General features: G+C 44.1%; 2 protein-coding genes across 6 annotated transcripts in view; both read left to right on the top strand.

Moving 5' to 3' along the window:
* The window catches only part of Rufy2 (RUN and FYVE domain containing 2), a 90988-nt gene that overhangs the window by 60210 nt on the left and 16330 nt on the right, over nucleotides 1-14448 (top strand). For all 5 annotated transcript variants that reach the window (XM_063279538.1, XM_039099096.2, XM_063279536.1 and 2 more), the window contains exons 19-20: nucleotides 11934-12033; nucleotides 12349-12447. The gene's annotated coding sequence lies outside the window, so the exon portion shown is untranslated. The remainder of the gene's footprint in view (nucleotides 1-11933; nucleotides 12034-12348; nucleotides 12448-14448) is intronic.
* The window catches only part of Pbld2 (phenazine biosynthesis-like protein domain containing 2), a 30913-nt gene that overhangs the window by 135 nt on the left and 16330 nt on the right, over nucleotides 1-14448 (top strand). The window contains exons 2-3 of the mRNA XM_039099156.2: nucleotides 11934-12033; nucleotides 12349-12447. Coding sequence (XP_038955084.1) covers nucleotides 11934-12033; nucleotides 12349-12447 — 199 coding nt within the window. The remainder of the gene's footprint in view (nucleotides 1-11933; nucleotides 12034-12348; nucleotides 12448-14448) is intronic.

Here is a 14448-nt window from a genome sequence, read left to right as displayed (position 1 = left end):
GTGAGTACACAGTTCTCAGGGGCCATGCCTGGAATTCCAGATGTGTGGAGAGCCCATGCCATCTGTAAAAAAGGGGACCCTGTCCTGGTGTTTGCCACTTCAACTTGTGTTCTGTGTCATGTTGCTGATGGCCATGTCTTCAGGTTATGAAGGGAACGACTGGACCTAAACAGAGTCAGACCCACAGAGACTCCCAGGCGGGGGACCTGGTAGCAGCTGGGAGTGGGGGCTCGTGCCTGTAACTCTGGTGTTCCAAAGGAACACTCAGAGGATATGAGTCTGAGGCCAGCCTGGGCTGTGTAGCAGGTTCTAGGCCAACCTGGGCTATATAGAGAACAATCTCAGAAAAAATGGAAAGTAATACATAATCAAATATTTTATCAAAGAATGACTGGTGCTCCCTTTCAGAATTAGGCTTTTCCTTAATTAGCATCAAAAACTGAACACAAACTGCAGAAGTTCTGTGGGTCCGCATCACTTGGCATGACCTGGGCTTTTCATCAGGAGAAGGTGAGACAGTCTCCATTGTGTTACTCTGACTGGCTATGACTCCCCATGGAGACAAGGCTCCCCTCAGATTCCTCCTGTCTCATCATTCTGAGTCTGGGATTGCAGGGTTCATCATCATGCCTGGCTTCAGCCTTATCCATACCTCGGAAATGTAGATATTCTCTTCAGTGTCCAGCAGGCAAGAGTGCTTACTGATAAGCCCAAGGACCTGAGTTCAGCCCCCAAGTCTTACTTGGTGCATGGAAGAAGCTGACTTTTGCAAACTGTCCTTCAGCTCCCCAAGTGCACCAGGGGGCCAGTGAGATGGCTCAGTGAGTAAAGGGGTCTGCTGCCAAGCTTGATGACCTGATTAGATCTCCAGGTTCCACCTGATGGAAGAAAAGAACAGAGTGCCTACAAGTATCCTCTGAGCAAGGGCACAACACACACGCACGCGCGCGCACACACACACACACAGAGAGAGAGAGAGAGAGAGAGAGAGAGAGAGAGAGAGAGAGAGAGAGAGAAAGTAACTGGCACCAAATAAAAAATAGGATGCAGCTACAGCAGCAGGATCATGAATCTGAGGCCAGCCTGGGCTACATAGCAGGTTCTAGGCCAACCTGGACTGTTAATGAGAAATGTCTCAAAAATAAAATCAATATTGCCCTTTTACACAGACAGTTAGCATAAAGTAGTTGATCCCTGGGGTTAAAGGGATCAACCCTGCAGCCAGCATCTGCCTTCCACTAGATGAGGAGGGTAAAGGAATTACTAGGCTTTATCTAGTCATACGAGAGCTTGGAAAGATTAGTGGAAAAATAATTAGCAACCAGATTCCAGTTCCAAATTTGGAATCTTCTTTACAAGATCTGGCAAGCATAACTTCCTGTTATGAATTGTGGAATTGACTGTAACTGTCTGTAACAAATCTTACTGTATCTGTCCCAGGTCGCCATGTCATTCACGGACACATGCACCCACACATATACATATGTTTGAGACAGTCTATATATACCTATGTAATCTTGGAGTTGTGATTTAAATATTCAGTATTCACCAGATAATAATTGTGTTGTTACATAACTTCGATTATCTCCAGAAAATCAATAAACAAAGGAGTTGAAGGATCTGTCCTATCTTGGTTTTTTTTGTTTGTTTTTGTTTTTAACGTTTTTTAAAAAACACTTATGTATTATGTATACATCATTCAGCTTTCTGCCTGCATGTATGCCTGCAGGCCAGAAGAGGGCACCAGGCCTCATTACAGATGGTTGTGAGCCACCATGTGGTTGCTGGGAATTGAAGTCAGGACCCCTGGAAGAGCAGTCAGTGCTCTTAACCACTGAGCCATCTCTCCAGCCCAATGTTTTTGGTTTTTGAGACAGAGTATATCCCTGACTGTTCTGATACTCTGTAGACCAGGCTGACCTCAAACCCACCTGCCTCTGCCTCCTGAGCACTGGAATTATTTGTTTTATGTCTATGGGTGTTTTATCTGCATGTACATCTGCACACCAGAAAAGGGGATCAGATTCCACAGGACTACAGTTATAGATGGTTGTGAGCCTCCGTGTGGTTGCTGGGAATTGAACTTGGGGCCTTTGGAAAAACAGTCAGTGCTCTTAACTCCTGAGCCATCTCTGCAACCTTCTCTATCTATCTTTATCTACTTGCCCATTAAAATATGTTTTATGTTATTTATAATTTTTCTTTTTTGTTGTCTTGCTTGTTTGCAACAGTCTCACTATGTAGATCAGGCTGGTCTTGAACTCACAGAGCTCCTCTTGCCTTTGTCTCTTCGAGCTAGGATAGTCTAAGATTCCTCTAAGTAGGAGTGGAAGGGGGCTATGAAGGTGGAACAACCACGACTAGCCAAGGATTCAGCATTCCAAAGTGCACAGTGCAGAGTACAGCCTCAGTACTGCACCCTGGGCTTTCCTCTAGCTATTCACATCGCAATCCGGCTATGGCTTGGCAAAGGTACTGTTGTTGTAAAAATATATAAATAATAAGTACTGTTGGTCTTTTACCCCGCTAGGTCTGTGCCGCGGTGCCCCAAGATACCTGCTAGATATCCTGGCGGAAACACATCCCGGCCGCACACTTTCCCACACTCAAACCCTCACATAGAGGAACACACAACACAATAATCTTAGATCCAATTGATAAGATATAATTGCCCACCTAAACATACAAAGCCCAGTACTATCCATCCCTTAGGAATATTGATAACAACCTGTAAATACACAGAGCAGAAGCTTAACATCACCTGCCATCTTGTCCTGCCACGGCTTCTCAGCCCCTCTCCCCCGCCCTGTCTCTTCCTCTCTCCCCTAGTCTCCTCCTCTTCCTTCAAACTTCTCTCCCGCCCATCCTTCCTTCTCCTCCAATGACAGGCCTCCTTCTACCCTGTACCTGCCCCTCACCTGTACTTTACAAATTCAATGGCGAGGTGGTTCTGGTGAAGTCACCTGAGTCCTGAGTATGACTAGGCAGCTGTCCTTGGGGCAGTGGAATTAGCATCAAAACACAGTAACTTCAGGGGAAACCACAACAAGGAACTTTGATCTTTCTTCATTGCTGACCACAGAGACTAAAAGACCTTCAGGCAGCAGGGACCTTGAGGACTAGAGAGTGGAGTGATGCTGGGTTTGGTTTGCTTGCTTTTGTTTTGTGCTGTGGCTTGAACCCACAAGAGTAGAGTAGGCAAGGACTCTACTACGGGAGTATATCCTTAGACAATATCGGATTCCATCAAAGGAAAAGGCCCTGAGATGTTAAGTGAATTTTGGTTGTGCATTTTTGTCTTTTTTTTTTTAACTTATTTAAAATTTGATCAAATCAAAACATTGTATGGTGCCCATAGATACGTATAATCTGTATGTTTTATTATAATATCAGTCAATAAACTTAATTGAAAATGATTTGACTGAGATGAGACTATCTGAAGAACTTGGTGTACAGGCTTAGGCTAGACTTTGTACCTTGAGCTTTTTAAATACTTGATAACTGGCTGTTGTAGGGTTTGAGACTGTGTCTCACTGGTGTGCTAGAAGCCCTGGATTTTGATCTCTAGCTCCACATGTTGGGTTTTGCCTCACAAACCACACGAACACTAATCTCAGTCAGACAGGGAGAGTTTTTGAGCATACACCCCAGGACTGGTGCACCAGGGCCATGGTCCAGATTTGGGAACTGAACCATGACCCGGAATTAAGATCCTAGAGGGTTTTAAAGCCCAAAATCCACAAACATCTGTGCCAAGTTAGTTCTCCAATCAGGAATTCAGAATAGGGATTTCCTCAGGAACATGTCTTTGTCACACATGTATGCTATTTCATTGGTTGATGTATTCAGCTGTGGCAGGGGACTTGACTTGTCTAGTATTCATGTCCTAACTCATCTACCAGGATGGAACCTCTCTAACATTCCTGTCTTAACTTGCCAACCAGGAGATCCATTTCCTACGTACATGTCTCTTTCTGCCAAGGAGGATGTCAGTTCCCAGGGAGGTCTTGGGATTTAAACTTTATTCGACCACTACTTAAAATGGAAGTCTTATTTCAAATAGTTTTTTATATTGGTGCAGATGTGTCTTTATGTTGGGGTTCATCTCAGAGCAGTTTATAAACGCCAATACTATAAAAGCTTATACACAGGTATAGGAAGTGCTGCTGGGTAACTGTTTTGGGCCCAAGCTTATTTGGGTAATTATACAAAACAATTCTACTGACTTATATCATGACTGGTTCCCAAGGGCACGGAACATAACAGAATATGTAATCAATCTCAGCATTAGACGGTTTCCTAAGAACAGCAGAAACATGTAAGAAATTTTCCTTATAATGGCAGGCTAGGCGGGTAACAGTTACCCAGACCGTAACATTTTACCTAGGCCTTAACATTCCACCTAGGTATTTACATTTTACCTAAACATTCCGTAAATCAGGAGTGGTAGGGCTGAGAACTGGAATTAAAGGATCTGTTCTCTCTCTCTGTCTCTCTCTCTTCTCTCTCTGTCTCTCTGTCTCTGTCTCTGTCTGTCTCTGTCTCTCTCTCTGTCTCTCTGTCTCTCTGTCTCTCTCTCTGTGTCTGTCTCTCTCTCTCTCTCTCTGCTCCCCCCAATCTCTCCCTCCCTCCCTGTAATCAGGAGTTAAAAGTCACTCCAGCTACGTAGCAAGTTTCAAGCCATCCTGGGATACATGGGACCATGTCTCAAAAACAAAACAAAATGAAAACAACAAAGTTGTGTAAAGAAAAGGAACAAGGGGTTGGGGATTTAGCTCAGTGGTAGAGCGCTTGCCTAGCAAGCACAAGGCCCTGGGTTCAATCCCCAGCTCCGAAAAAAAAGAAAAGGAACAATTCTGAACAATAAAGACCCAAGAGCTTTTATCATTTTCTTTTTTATTTTCCAGACCTCTGTCTCTTGAAAAATTTGACAAAATGTAATATTATATATGCGAGATAAAGGCAAAGACAGGTTGTGGGTTAAATAAAAGATGGAACAGATAGTGCAAAAAAAACTTTAAAATAGATATTCAGAGCTGGGCATGATGGCATGTCTTTAATCTCAGCTCTTGGGAGGCAGAGGCAGGTGGATCTCTGAGTTTGAGGCTAGCCTGGTCTACAATAAAGGAGTTCCAGGACAGCCAGAGCTATATAACAAGGTCTTGTCTCAAACATCTACAGCAACAAACTGATGATGACCTCAGATACCGCCTGGAAAACAGAAACAAAAAGGAATTACAAATACTAATGTAACAATGGCAAGAAACCAGTGAGACCCGGGACCAAGATCTGGTGACTCAGAGGATTCGCTGCCTGTCTCAAAAACAGAGAGAGAGAGAGAGAGAGAGAGAGAGAGAGAGAGAGAGAGAGAGAGAGAGAGAGAGAGAGAGAGAGAAGAAAAGGAGGAGACATTGGCATGGGATTCTGCTTCCCGTGTACCCCAGCTAACTTCTAGCACTGGGTCTTCAGCACAGAACACTGACTGTGGAGGACTAAGCCAGACAATGCTGCTCACGGATCACATTACTTTGAACAAACACCCCAGGAGTGGGGGCTTCGTTATTGTCCTTATCTTCCAGATCAAAGATTTGAAAGATCCACCTGCCTCTGCCTCCCAAGAGCTGAGATTAAAGACATGGGCCATCATGCCCAGCTCTGAATATCTATTCAGATCTAATGTGATTTCCTGGGGTCTCTCTCTCCTAAGCGGCTGATTCTCCCCACTCACAGCGGCACACCACATCTCCCAGAGGGCCAGATTCATCTTGGTTTTAATTCAGTCAGCAATGGCTCCAAGCTCCTAACCCACTTGACTTGTTCTAACATACGGTGCCCAGCATGTGGGAGGCACCAGGTAGGCTCATGAAGAACACTATGAAAAAGTTATAATCAACTGAACTGTGGCAAACCTTTCTCCTAAGAATTTTTGCTAGGAGCTGGAGAGATGGCTCAGCAGGTAAGACTGCTCTTGTAGAATACTCAGGTTCATTTGTCAGCAGCCTGTGGTGGCTCACAGTCATCTGTAGCTACAGATCTAGGGGATCCAGTGCCTTTCTGAACTCAGCAGGCACTAGGCAGGTGTGCATGTGATGTGTAGGCAAACGTGCAGGCAAAAAACTCAGATAGGTAAATAATAATAACTCTTAAAAATACATATAAAAAACTCCCAGAATTCTTGAGAGATGGCTCAGTGGTTAAGAGCACTTGCTGCTTTTCTAGAGGACCTGGGTTCAATTCCTAGCACCCTCATGGAAGCTCACAGGTAACTTCAGCTCCAGGGGTTCCAATACCTCTGGGCTCCTTGGGTACCTAAACTTATGTATACACACCCACATGTAGACACACACAACTTTACATATCTAATAATAATAATAATGATAGTAATAATAAAGGAAGAATAATAGAATTCTTGTGTAGTAGTAAATAATAAGAAATGAATTCACCAACCCATGCTACTGCTGGTTCCTGCAGGCCATGGCATCTGCGGGGTATTTTCATCTCAATCAGCAAAACGTCTCCACTCGACTCGTTAAGTTCCCAATTTCCATCCCACGCTGCCGCCGGCTTCTCTCTGGGCCCTGCAGTGATCTTGACATCTATCCAGTCCCATACAGAGATCACCTGTCTCTTGGCTCTCTTGTTGCACACTCTGCTCACATTCCCAGCATCGCCCCCTGTGGTTATAGTCAAAACATCCAGTAGCCCATTAAAACCAAAACTCAATAAGCTTATAATTTATCAATCAGAATTATATCTTAAACTCTCACTCCACAAAACATGCACCAATAAACTCAGCCAATCAATATTGATATAAACTGCCCACCTAGATAAGACAAATTGTCCTATAAAAATCCATCCCTTATAAAATATTCATAACTACCTGTGGCTCTTTAAGGCCACACAGATCTGGGTCTTCCTTCTCTGCCTCCATCTTGGTTCTTCTTCCCCTTTCTCCTCTCTCTCTCTCTGTCTCTCTCTCCTCTCTCCAAAACTCTGTGCCTGCCTTACTTTTTCACTGCCCAATCACAGGCCTTGCCTTATCCCATGCCTGCCCTCACCTGCATATAGACAACAATCTACATTCTTGTTAACCAACAGTCACTAATTCTGTGGGTTTACCTTGGAGTGAATTGGACAGGACATAAAAAGTGAGTATGAAGACTGGGGCTGTGGCTTGGTAGGGTAGATCTTGCCCAGGATGTGTGAAGCCTAAAATAAAACAGTGAGCATAAACTTTGGGTTATATGGTAGCGTTTGTTTGTTTGTTTGTTTGTTTGTTTGTTTCTAATTGGAGGTTGGGCCTCACCCACGCTAGGCAAGTACTCTACCACTGAGCTACACCCCGGCCTCCATCAGAAGCGTTAGGACGGTGCCTCCTTTATGAGTTCCATCTCAGGGAAGGGTCCCAATGCCTTCCTGTTTTTAGCACTTCCTGTACCAGATGCTCTGGCTTCTCTGAAGGGTAATACAGTAGAAGGACAGTGACCCAGAAGACAAGTTGTCATATGTAGGCTGCCATGACTCTGTGTTGCCACAAGATGGGAGTATAAAATAAAACTTTATTCTGGTTTTCCGACTCAATAATCCTATGGGTTCTAAGAAGTCAGCTAGCGTCTTCTTGTCTCACACTGCCGGATGTTGGCACTCTGAGCAGCAAACATCACTCTGCTTTTGGTATTGGGAATTTGATCTCCTTGAGGATGCCAAGGAGGAATGGTTGTTGAAGCCAGAGGGCTGCCGGGCACTGGGGTGCATGTCTGTGATCCATCCCGGAACTTTGGAGGTGGTTGAAGAAGGACCAGAAGTTCAGGGTCATTTTAGCTACCTAGCTCAGCCAGCCGAGGCTACCTGAGACCATGTCTCAAACAAAACAAAACAGACAGCTGGGTCTGGTTATTTGGAGGGTGGGTTGTACACACCAAACTTGTGTTCTGCTACTAAGTCACACCCTCTGATCAGGGTTGAACTTCTCTGCAAAAGAAGCTTGAAGTATAAGATGGAAAGATAAATACTCTAATGAAAAGTGAGTGTGAGTGTGTGAGTGTGTGTGAGTGTGTGTGGTGTGTGTGTGTGAGTGTGTGTGTGTGGTGTGTGAGTGTGTGAGTGTGTGGTGTGTGTGTGAGTGTATGTGTGTGTGAGTGTGTGTGGTGTGTGAGTGTGTGTGTGGTGTGTGTGTGAGTGTGTGTGTGGTGTGTGTGTGGTGTGTGAGTGTGTGAGTGTGTGTGTGTGTCTGTGTGTGTGTGTGTGTGTGTGTGTCTTCTTTTCTTGAGAGTTCATGCTATAAGTCAACCTCGGGGACTCTACCCATATGTGCTATACTATATTCCCTGATTTTAGGAGAACCAAAGTGAGGCTGTGTCCTGCTTAAGACACTTACCAATGCAAGACTCTGTGTACACTCTCCTGTCTACTTCACCCAAACCTGACCTATGTCCAGACCCAGCATAAGACCTTATCGATAAAGTTATATGTCCAAAGATTTATTTTTCTTTCATGGGTATGAACGGTTGCCTGCACGTATGTGTGTATACCATGTACATTCCTGATGCCCGCAGGGGCTAGAAGAGGGCATTGGATCCCCTGCAACTGGACTTACAGACGGTTGTGAATTTGTTTTGTTTTTTTTGTTGTTGTTTGTTTTTTTTTGGTTTTTTTGTTTTGTTTTGTTTTGTTTAGCTTTTTCCAGACAGGATTTTTCTGTGTAACAGTGCCCTGGCTATCATCGACTCACTTTGTAGATTAGGCTAGTTTCAAATTCACAGAGATCTGCTTGCTTCTGCCTTCCAAGTGCTGGAGTCAAAGGCATACACTACCATGCCTGGCTGGTTGTGAGCATCTTTAAACCTATAGTACTTCTTGTTAAAATCTTCATATCCCAGGGCTACAGATGAAGCTCAAGGCAGAAGACACACACACAGAACACGGGTAACACCTGAATTCAGCCTCCAGCATCCCCAACCCCCAAACAAAGCAACCCTGCCTGCCCCAATGGTTTGCTCAGTGACATGGCTTGCTATAGCTTCCTGTGGGTGTCTTGGCTGCCTTGCACACAGGGACATGGCTTATACTACAGGACTTCTCATACTTTAATGCACACACCAGGATTCCCCTGGCATCTTTCTGAGAGGACAATCTGAGCGGGTCAGGGGAAGGGCTTAAGACTATCAGACTCGGGAGCTGGAGAGATGACTCAGAGGTTTAGAGCACTGACTGCTCTTCCAATGGTCCTGAGTTCAATTCCCAGCAACCACATGGTGGTTCACAAGCCTCTATAATGGGATATGATGCCCTCTTCTGGTGTGTCTGAAGACACCAACATTGTACTCATACATTAAATAAATAAATAAATAAATAAATAAACAAATAAATAAATCTAAAAAAAAAAAAGACTATCAGACTCTTTCAGCAATGGTTCCCACTCAGCACTCCCTTAGAAGTCTTATGATGGCCCTTGTTTCTCTGCTTGCTGGCACCTTTCCTTTCTGCAAAGTGTTAATAGGATGATAAAGAGTTTGTGATGGCCAGGTAGTATAATGTTTGGTTAAAGCCTTGGTTTTGAGCCACTCAAAATAAAAAGCTAATAATCTGTCTATCCACCATCTATCATCTATCTATCTATCTATCTATCTATCTATCCATCATCTATCCATCTACCTATATACCTTAGCTATCTATCTATTTATCTATCTATCTATCTATCCATCCATCCATCTATTTATCTATCTATCTATCTATCTATCATCTATTATCTGTCTATCTATCCATCATCTTTCTATCATCTATCTACTACCTATTTATCTACTATCAATCATTTATCCACCATCTATGAATCATTTATCAATCATCTATCTACTACTATCACTATCATCTATCTCGTCTATCTATTTGTCTATCTATCAACCAATCAATTGTTTTGTTTTGGAGACAAGGTCTCATGTAGCCCAGGCTAGCCTTAAATTTGCTATATGGTTGAGAATGACTGTGAACTCGGGATCCCCCTGCCTTCATCTTCCAAGAACTAGGATATAGGATGTATTGATGTGGCTGTGTTTTAAAAAATATATTTTTGTTAGAATGAAGGAAATTGGGCTGAGGATGTGTCTCAGCACAAAATCCTGAGTTGGATTTCAGTGCCATGTACACAGAGTGCACTCCCTTTACCTGCAGTCCCTGCATTCAAGGATCAGAGGCAAGATGAAGAATGAGTTTCAGAACAGTGCTTCTGAGGCCCTATCATCTCCAAGGATTTACAGGCAGTTAGTGGGAGGGAGAGACATTTTCTTAGTGGTATAGGTGTTGAATTGCTCATTGAATGCTGTAAGTAACCTTAATTCATGTTCCTGTAAGCAACTCTAGTGAAACTCATAGGATAATAAGAAACCACAGAAATCTAAAACACACACACACACACACACACACATACACACACACACACACACAGAGAGAGAGAGAGAGAGAGAGAGAGAGAGAGCGCTTAATTCTTTACCATGTAGCTTGAATTTCCTTTCAAGCCTCATCTTAGAGTTTCTATTGCTGTGAAGAGACACCATGACCATAACAACCTTTATAAGGACAACATTTAATTGGGGTTGGCTGACAGGTTCAGAAGATCAGTCCGTTAATCATCATGGCAGGACATGGTAGCATGACATGTTGTTGGAGAAGGAATTAAGAGTTCTGCATCTTGATCCAAAGGCAGCAGAGGAGACTGAGTGTCACACTAGTCATAGCTTGAGCGTAGGAGACCTCAAAGCCCGCCCCCACAGTGACACACTGTGGGATGATGTCACAGGTGAGGCAGGTACAAGATAGAATGAGGCCTGTCATTGGATGAGAAGGAAGGATGGGGAGAAAAGTTTGAAGGAAGAGGAGGAGACGGGAATGGAAGAGGGGGAGAGAGAGTAGCCAAGGGACAACATGGAGGCTGACGTTAAGATTCCACGCTGTGCCTTTACAGGTTGACAGGTTGTTATGAATGTTGTTAAGGGATGGATGTGTACTGGGCTTTGTATGTTTAGGTGGGCAATTATGTCTTATCAATTGGATCAAAGGTTATTGTGTTATGTGGTCTTTCATGGGTAGATTTAAGTGTAACGGATTGTGGGGCGGCTGGTCTGGGCCACCACGGAGTTGGGATGTGTGTTTCTGGCAGGGAAACCTGCCTTGGGAACCGATAGGTAGAGAGATTGCTAACAGGCTCAGAGAGAGGTCTTCGGCAGTGTGATATGGGATGGAGCAAAGAGGGTGAGAGCCTTTGCTGACTGAGATGAAGATATCTAGCAGGTATCTTGGGGCTACGGAAGTGCCAGATCAAGTGGAGGATAAAAGACAGCATTTTTTTTTTTTAATTTCTTTTTTTCGGAGCTGGGGACCAAACCCAGGGCCTTGCGCTTCCTAGGCGAGCGCTCTACCACTGAGCCAAATCCCCAACCCCAAGACAGCATTTTTTTATTTTTTATATTTTTATAACAACAACACACTTCCTCCAACAAGGCCACACCTCCTAATAGTGCCACTCCCCTATAGGCCTATGGGGACCAGTTACATTCAAATTACCACAAACATAACCTGTCCCCGTCTCTCTCTGTCCCTCCCTCCCTCTTCCCCTCTCTGTCTCTCTCTCTCTCTGTCTCTGTCTCTCTGTCTCTCTGTCTCTGTCTCTGTCTCTGTCTCTGTCTCTCTCTCTCTCTTTCTCTCTCTCTCTCAACACATGGTCTCACTGCATAGGCTTAGCTGTTCTGGAACTCACTCTGTAGACCAGGCTGCTGGTCTCCAACTCAGATCTGCCTGCCTCTGCCTCTCAAGTGCTGGATGAAAGATGTGCACCACTATACCAAGTCTAAGTATTTGACTTTTGATGTCAAATAAGCTGCTGTGTTAAGTCAGATCTGTGTTCCAGACACTCAATGGCATTTTTTTCTTTTTTATTTAAGACATTGGATGAAGATGCTCATCAGCATATTGCGAGGGAAATGAACCTCTCCGAAACAGCTTTCGTCCGAAAACTGCAACCAACTGACAACTTCACACAAAGTAAATACACATTTAAAGTTTTTATTACATTTATTTGTGTGTGTGTGTGTGTGTGTGTGTGTGTGTGTGTGTGTACCTATGCACATGCTGCAGCGTGTGTGTAAGGTTGAAGGACAGCTTCATGTGGATCCTGGGGATCAAACTCCTTGGGATCTTCCCAGGAGAGCAGAATGTTTCTTTACCTCAGGCTCACCCCTGTAGGGAAGGATTTTCCTGTTAGCGACACCAATGATTTAGAGAAGAGGATGCTCAAGTGTTTCTAACCTGACTCTGTGGGTTTGATCTTCCTTTTCTTTGACCTTTCCTCCTCCTAAGGTTCCCGATTCGGACTGAGGTGGTTTACCCCAGAGGCTGAGTTTCCCTTGTGTGGCCACGCCACCCTGGCTTCTGCAGCTGTGTTGTTTCACAAAAGAAGTAAGGTGGACTTTGCTTATTTATGTATTTATTGTTGTTTGTTTGGTGATAGGGTCTCAGATAGCTGAGGCTGGCATCGAGTTTCTTGTGTAGATGACAGTGAAATTCTGGTTCTTACTGTCTCCACCTTCCAAGTATTACAATTATAGCAGGTACCACCGTGGCTTAGTCCTGTGAGTTTCTTTAAAACCTTAATTAATTTGCATGTGGCAGAGGGATTTGCATGGTCACAATGGATTTGGTGTATAGTGTAATGTCTGAAAAATGGAGGTGTGATATTCTCCACATAGTCTTCTGCTGATCTTGTGGGGGTCCAGGAGTCACCCAACAAACCATACCAACTCTGATCTCAGCCAGCCAGGGGTAATTTATTGAGCATTCACCCCAGGACTGATTGACCAAGGCTGTAAAACTGACTTAGTGGATTGTGACCTCGAGCCAGGATCCTACAGAGCTTTTAAATATCTGTGCCAAGATATTTCACCAATCAGGATTTAGGGATTGGGGATTTCCATAGGAATGTGTCTTTATTGAACATTTATCCTGTCCTCGTTGGTTGGGGTATTCAGCTATGTCCCAACTTGTCAACCAGAATGTCAGTTGCCCATGTATATGTCCTTTCTGCCAACTAGGATGTCAATTCTCAGGGAGGTCTTTACTTGACTCCTACTCTGAATGGAAGTCATATTCCTAATGGCTTCTTATATTGTAGGTATCTCTCTTATGTTGGGGTCCAGCCCACGGCTGTTTATCACACACGGGTGCAGGAAGTGCTGGCAGGTGGTTGGTTCAGGTCCAAGTGTATTGTGACTAACTATACAAACTGACTTCAATTGCGATCAACTTCCAAGAACACCAAAACACAGAGCATAACAGACTATGGAATCAACTCAGGCATGACAAAGTTTTTTAGTAGTTACAGCACATTGTTGTGGTAAAAATAAAAAAAAAATGGTTTCTTTTATCCTGTGCTCGTGCCAGCACTGTATGTAGGGCCACATGGCATCTGTGGGATATTTTCATTTCAGTCAGCAAAATGTCTCACTCACTAAGCTCCATCTCACACTGCCAACAGCTACTCTCTGAGCCTGGCAGCAATCTCTCTACCCATCTAGTTCCCAAGGCAGGTCACTGCCATGGCAGCTTCATAAAGAGGCCACCTATCCCACGGCTCTTTTTACTGTGGACACAATTAGGTCACCCATAAAAGAACACCACATAATATCCTTTGATCCAATTGATAAGATATAATTTGCTCATCTAGACAGCACAAAATCTTGTATATACCCATCCATTAAAAATAGTCATAACGGGGTGGGGATTTAGCTCAGTGGTAGAGCGCTTGCTTAGCAAGTGCAAGGCCCTGGGTTCGGTCCCCAGCTCCGAAAAAAAGAAAGAAAAAAAAATAGTCATAACAACCTGTATCTATGTGCAGAGAATAACATTAACATCTGTCACCATGTTCTCCCAGTTCCGGCTCCTTCTCGCCTTTCTCCTTCACTTCTAAAACCTCTGTCCTGCCTCTCTTATTTCTTGTCCAATGGCAGGTCTCTTTTGTCTTGTCTGCCTTCATCTGCATAATGACATCAACCTACAGCACATGAGAAAGTTTCCTTGTAACATTAGTAACAGCTTAAAATGTCTTGTTATACAGGCATCAGGTACATAGGCCTTAACAGAGTTTTTTCTTTTGAGATTGGGTCTCATGTTCCAGGCTGATTTGAACTCCTTTGTGCTCTTAGTGCCAAGCCCAAGTCTGGGTGTCACAGGCTTTCATTAACACAAACCTTTGCTGCAGAGCTGGGGAATCAAACTCCCAGCTCCATGCATGTTAGGCAAGCACTCTACCAACTGAGCCACACCCCCTGCCTTTTCTCTACCTAACTCTGGCCTGGGACTTGGTACTTGGGCCTGGCGGAACTTACACTTTTCAGTCTTCCGACCTCTGTCTCCTGGTGCTGCTGTTATAGCTTTGAGCCACCACACCCAGCTCCTTAAACA

This window comes from Rattus norvegicus, chromosome 20 (genome assembly GCF_036323735.1).
Source record: "Rattus norvegicus strain BN/NHsdMcwi chromosome 20, GRCr8, whole genome shotgun sequence".
Lineage (NCBI taxonomy): Eukaryota > Metazoa > Chordata > Mammalia > Rodentia > Muridae > Rattus > Rattus norvegicus.
The sequence above is the reverse complement of the archived record's forward strand: the minus strand, read 5'-3'. Positions and strand labels throughout refer to the sequence as shown.